The sequence below is a fragment of the Sinocyclocheilus anshuiensis genome, unplaced genomic scaffold (genome assembly GCF_001515605.1).
Source record: "Sinocyclocheilus anshuiensis isolate Anshui unplaced genomic scaffold, SAMN03320099.WGS_v1.1 scaffold948, whole genome shotgun sequence".
Lineage (NCBI taxonomy): Eukaryota > Metazoa > Chordata > Actinopteri > Cypriniformes > Cyprinidae > Sinocyclocheilus > Sinocyclocheilus anshuiensis.
Window position 1 is genome coordinate 510,306 of NW_015549709.1, and position 6,847 is coordinate 517,152.

The 6,847-nt window shown below is 35.4% G+C and overlaps 1 protein-coding gene across 1 annotated transcript in view; it reads left to right on the forward strand.

The window, feature by feature from the left end:
* The window catches only part of LOC107660690 (protein FAM168A-like), a 46,244-nt gene extending 42,579 nt beyond the window's left edge, over window positions 1-3,665 (forward strand). Inside the window, exons 5-6 of the mRNA XM_016450082.1 lie at window positions 2,811-2,953; window positions 3,579-3,665. Of these exons, the coding sequence (XP_016305568.1) occupies window positions 2,811-2,953; window positions 3,579-3,665 (230 nt within the window). The remainder of the gene's footprint in view (window positions 1-2,810; window positions 2,954-3,578) is intronic.
* Window positions 3,666-6,847: the final 3,182 nt, after the last annotated feature.

The following is a 6,847-nucleotide window of genomic DNA, read 5'->3' on the forward strand; positions in this document are numbered from 1 at the left end:
GTATATATATATGCATATATATATATATATATATATATATATATATATATATATATGTGTGTTATATATATATTAGTATTAACTTAGTACTAAATACCTCAAAATTATGCACCATTTATCATCTGTAATACCCTTGTGTAACCATTAGATGGCTGTATAGCCCTATATATCCATGACTGTGTATACCCTAGTTACTGGAAACTATTTTCAGTCATAATTATTTGCATGTATTTGCCCGAAATATTCATCTGAAGTTACCATTTTTTCATTATTATTACAGTCAAATCTGGACACAGAAAAAGCATGGTAAAAAGGCTTTACATTGCTAAAGTTGACAGTGCAGTGATTGACAGCGCGCTTGTAAAATGGCATCGGTCATTGTCAGATACAGTACATTTAGTACTGTACATTATGTGCTGGGGGAAAATATGAACTAATTGAAGCAAATATGATCCAATTGAAGACTGTAACTGTATGTAGATAACCAGGTCCTGTAATGATTGGGCTAAATCAAGAAAACTTACCGCAAGTATCCTGATAACAATGATGATTGATGATAATGATGATCAAATCATTCTCTGTCCTATTCCTAAGAAATCATCTCAACAATGTAGTGTAGCAGCAGATAAATACTGATAAAATAATAATAAAAAAAGTTGTGTCAGAATGGCGAACGAAAAGTTCAGAAGCGTAAATGAAAACTTCAGAAGCGTAAATGAAAACTTCAGAAGCGTAAACGAAAACTTCAGAAGTGTAAACGAAAACTTTAGAAGCGTAAATTAAAACTTCAGAAACATAAACGAAAACTTCAGAAGTGTAAACGAAAACTTCAGAAGCGTAAACGAAAACTTCAGAAGCATAAACGAAAACTTCAGAAGTGTAAACGAAAACTTCAGAAGCATAAACGAAAACTTCAGAAGCGTAAACGAGAACTTCAGAAGTGTAAACGAAAACTTTAGAAGCGTAAACGAAAACTTCAGAAGCGTAAACGAAAACTTTAGAAGCGTAAATGAAAACTTCAGAAATGTAAACGAAAACTTTAGAAGCGTAAATGAAAACTTCAGAAGTGTAAACGAAAACTTTAGAAGCGTAAAAGAAAACTCTGGAAGCGCATTTGTAAGTACAGATCAGCTAATGAAAGAAGAGAAAACAGTTGCAAAACTTGCAGTGTATTAAAAACAAAGTCAAAGATTTTGCCTGCATTAAATTTTTTTTTCAGTTTCAAAGACATTTTATTCAGTTTCAATTTATATTTTCATAAGTTTCTTGAAAAATTACATTCATTTTAATTGGCACAAAGGTAATCCCATACTTTTGCAGTATATATAGCATAACAGCATAAACTCCACAGATAACGATTACTACATTTGCCAAAATGTGCAGTAGATGTTTGTAGCACACTTAATCTTCCATTGCCAGGGTGACGAATAAACCATTATGATTATTTTTAACACGTCTCTTTGTTGATTGAACTGCCAAAAGTACGACATTTTACATAAAATTGGATTAAAGTGCAAAATAACCTTTCTGTGATGATATAACTAGACTAAAAAATGCAATATAGTATATACTGCATTGTATGCAAGCTTTCCAATCCATTCAGTTGTAATCCATCATTCTAATAACCGAATTTAAGGTTTTAAAATCGTTTTGCACTGCCAGATGTTGGCACATTTAATACAAAATTGAACTAATGATAGAAAATAAAGTGATTAGGTCATGTGACAACAATCTTGCATATTGCCTTTTACAATATTATTGAATAATGCTTATTGTTTTAGATAACAATTTTTTTACATTTTAGGCAGTATACAGTGCATATTCCGTAACATTCAGTAAGCAGTAAAGTAGTGTTTTGATTTTGAACCATAGTGTGATTTATTGATATTTAGTGATGTTCAGTTTTTTGGGGAGTTGAATCATCTTTTTTTGAGCAGAATTTTTTAATGTTTTCATTTTTGTACTTTCTTTTTGAATAGAAAAATCTTTTTGAATGTTGTCATTTTTGTATTTTTTTTTTTTTATAGAAAAATCTTTAGATTTTTTTTTTCTTTGCTTTACTGCTTGAACTACTATCTTTCTGTATTGCCATTAGAGAAGAATATCAATGTAGAACAAAGCGCATTTAGTATATTATTGTCTTTTACACAATGCCACATCCCATGTTCGGTAACTAGCTAGCCTAGTTTGAGTTTCACTAACCTGCCCTGCAAAAATTTCCATATTAAATTCAGCAACTACTTGCTTCAGGACTGTGGGTAGTGTTGAAATCAATGGTTTCAATGGTAGATCTGTCTTTTAATTGAATAGTATTTTTACTTCTGGAATCCTACTTTTGGTGTTTATGTTAATGCAGGTTTACTGATGGACTTTGAGTGGAGGAGAGGGCAGTCAGGCAGATTTTGGAGATTTAGATTTGGCCACACAATAGTGACGCATGTGTGTAACCCTTCTTGTGTTGTTGTGTTTGTTTGGGACAGTGCTGCTGGTGAAGCAGGCCTGGCCCCAGACGGCATCTGCTCCGGGGCCCGCAGAATGTGTGTGTGTGTGTGTTTGCACTTCATATGTGCTTTAGTTTAGTTTGGCTCACTTTTGTAGAATTGCAGCACACTCCCCTCCTTACAACTCTAGTGTGCTTTACTGTTGCTCACCAGAAGGTGGCGATATGGAGGTTTTGGAAATCCAACCAGAGACATGGACGTGTAAAGGAATATTTTTTAGACATAAATAGTGTTTATTCGATTGTTGTGTGGCAGACGCCTGCTTGACCTAACACTCTCTCTCTCTCTCTGTCTCGTTCTCTGTTTCAGGATATACTGCAGGAACACCTTATAAAGTGCCCCCTACTCAGACCAATGGAGCTCCTCCGCCCTATTCCCCATCTCCTAACCCCTACCAGACGGCCATGTACCCCATTAGAAGTGCCTATCCCCAGCAGAACCTCTATGCTCAGGTAAGACCCAATTCTAACCCGTAACAAGCTGGAATTACTCCACAAAGGTTTGTTGTGTTTTGACTAAGAGAGAAATCCAACTTGACTCTTCCACTCTTATTCTGCATCAGGAAAAAAAATTCTTTCAGAAGATATTAATTAGCCTGACCTGAAATGACTTTAATGAGTGAATGACTGAAATGAGTCTTGCTAATAGTTACATGCATAGTAACATGCATTTGTTAATGTTACTGCAATAAAGATTACAGCAGTAATAGCAAATAATGATAAATCCAATTAACAGTGAAATCAATTCCTAGTTAATAAAATAAGTTCATTTATTCCTCATAGAATATTGTTTCACCCAAATAATTCACATCACAAAAGTAAAATGGACTGCAAATGCTATTTGAGTACCAAAGCATACCATATTGTTATTTGAAATACTTTTGAGTGCAATAAATATTCAATATTATGGTTGACTTTTTGTAGTCTGCTTATACCCCTTATTTGCCACACATCCAGGACTATTGGGATTTGTTCCCATAACACCCACCATCACAATACAGTGAATCATCCCTTGAACCTACAGCCTCTCAGCTCCCCGTCACCGGTCTTTTGTAATTTGAGTTGGTCTTGTTCTCAGGGTGCTTATTACACGCAGCCAGTGTACGCCGCCCAGCCTCATGTAATCCACCACACCACCGTGGTCCAGCCCAATAGCATCCCCTAGAAATGGCATTTTAATTATATATTTAAAAAATTATAAAAAATTTATTTTTAATTAAATATTTTATATAAAATTACATTTGTATAATTTATAAAAGCTATTTTAAAAATGAAAAATATATTGATTTAATAAAAGTTTTTTATTCATTAATTAGATTTATTTAAAATGACATCCACTGGCATCTATAGACTCTCTTAGTTCAGCAGTAAGGCAGCACACTATTGTTCTTATATTGGTTCCGGGACTTAATGTGTTTTGTGTTATAGCGGAAGTTTTGATTTTAAAAAATGACCTTTCTATCTCTCCCAAAAGGAACACTGCTGACCACCCCTCAGCACACTCAGATTGGAGCACACCCCGTCACCGTGCCAACGTACCGACCCCAAGGAACACCTGGGTACAGCTACGTGCCACCTCACTGGTAGAGCCCACCTGCCAATCATGTGAGATCCCGCCCACATGACTCATTCCACCCAGTGCAGAGCAATCGCTGACTTCTTCTCGTTTTCTCTCTCTCTCCTTCACAGATCTGGAGTCAAACATTGTATGCAACTACTCAAGTCTTACGGCATGGCCATGGGCATGGTGGCCGGAACAACGATGGCCATGTCTGCTGGTGAGACGCTCAAAAATTCAAATATTATTGAAGCTAAGAAATTATATTTAAAAATTAAAAAGAAATGTATACTTGAATGTGTATTAATAATACAGCTACTACTCTTCTACTTCAGCAATAGGTATATATTAGGTAAATATATATATATATATGATAAAGGTTTATATATATATATATATATATGCAGAGCAATCGCTGACTTCTTCTCGTTTTCTCTCTCTCTCCTTCACAGATCTGGAGTCAAACATTGTATGCAACTACTCAAGTCTTACATCGGCGCTCTGTGCTCAACAGTGAGGCGCCACGTCTGTTTGCAAGAACAAAAGAGAAAAAAAGTGCAAGGGTCACTTTATGCATTCTTGCGTGTTTTTGTAAAGGCTGCTTTTTTAATCTTTTTATTTAATTTAGATTTTTTTTTTTCTTCTCATTTTTTGGGGATGATGTTCTTGCATTAGGTTATTATTAATTCTTCATTGTTCCATTTTACTTCTATAAGAACTCCAGAATGATTTCGACCAATTACGATCTGTCTTTGTGTTCAGTATAAACGCTGATGTGTAGTAATATCAGCGCCACTCGGATCATAATCATCCACTTACGCTGCCAAATTTTATAACCTTTAGATATTAGCACAGGGTTCGTCTTTTATTTCGTTTTATTTATTTACAGCAGAGTTTCATTTCAGCCTTCCCAAAACACTTGGGAATCATTTAATTTCATCCAACTCAATTCTCCCTCATTTCGTTCTGTCATCGATAACAAGGGTGTCTTCCAGCTTGTAGCTGTTCATGTAGATTTGTAAGGAATATATCATTAGTAGGGCAGTGCAAACGTGGTTTAACCTTCATTAGGATATCGAGTACATACAGTAATCTTAGTTATTCACTAAATAGAGAACGTTTGAGTGAGCTGGTTACTTTATTAGCTTATGTGTCAGGATAGCGTAAGCTTCGAAACTATAACGTGTATATTCGATTTATATAAGTGTGCGCGCATGGGTGCTCTGGCAGGGAATGTGGTGGCATGCGCTCACAGTGAATATTGAGGAAAAAATCTATCAGTGGCACTTAGCTGGAGCCTCTGGGATGCGATGTTGATCCCGCTGACATCAAACCCGATCGAAACGTGTGCCAACTTTGAGGCCAGACAGGACGGACGCTACTCTGACGGAACGATTAGGATCGCATCCAATTCAAAGGGACTTTATGGTATCGTAGGTAGCACTAAAAGCAAAAAATACATTAAAAAAACAAGGGAGGGACGGCGTTCCGGCATTCATTTCCAATCAGCTCCGGCTCTAGAGTGGCTATAACCTCTGGTCCTCTGTGAATCCTTGGGCCTTTAGGCCCGTAGTTGCACAGATTTTAGGCGTAGAAACGGAGTTGTTCAATGCAATAATACGAACGGCCTGCTTGAATGGCTTTTAATTGTAATTTACAGCATTTGTAGAGAGAGAGATAAAGAGAGAATTTTGATTTCCTATCCCGAGGCCTCGCCTGTATCCATGAATAGAAGTGACATATCAAGTATTCTATGAAATGTTATCATACCGAAGCATTGCACATTGACAAATAGACATAACTTAATAACCAATTATACGGTACACTCTCATATTTAATGATGTAATTAAGAAAATCAAGCATTTACTCTGCAAACCATTAGTCTTGGTAATGTCTCTGGAAGTAATATTATTGTCAGTACAGAACAGTATCACTCTTTTTGTTGTTTTGTTGGCTAAGCAACCACTATTTCGATATATAGTACACTCAAAGTGGGAAGAAGCAATTGTCTGATCTTATGTGAAAGTCATAACGTCTAGTAATGCATGTGTCATGCGGGTGAATGCAGTATAGTGTAATCAGATGGAAACTATGCCCTCGCAAAGCATGGTTGCATCATGTTGAATTGCAGCTTATGGATTGCTTTTAATAATACATTTACATTACAGCACATCCCCTTTGGTATTTTTCGTTAAAGTAAAGGGAGAGAGTGAGGACACAGAGTGACTGAATCTCATGGGGGGAAAAAGTGATATGTGACCCTGGAGCACAAAAGCAGTCTTAAGTTGCACAGGGATATTTGTAGCAATAGCCAAAAATACATTGTATGGGTCAAAATTATAGATTTTTCTTTTATGCCAAAAATCATTAGGATATTAAGTAAAGATCATGTTCCATGAAGATATTTTGTAAATTTCCTACCGTAAATATATCAAAACTTAATTTTTGATTAGTAATATGCATTGCTAAGAACTTCATTCGGACAACTTTAAAGGCGATTTTCTCAATATTTCGTTTTTTTTGCACCCTCAGATTCCAAATTTTCAAATAGTTGCATTTCAGCCAAATATTGTCCTATCATAACAAACCATACATCAACGGAAAGCTTATTTATTCAGAAATTCAAAAATTGACATTTAAGACTGGTTTTGTGGTCCAGGGTCATATATATATATATATATATATATATATATTATCACATAAATGAAGTGAAGCCTTTTTTTTTCCTTTTTTTTTTTAGAATAATTAAGCTAATTTCTCTACATATTCTTATTACTGTCATACCTCCT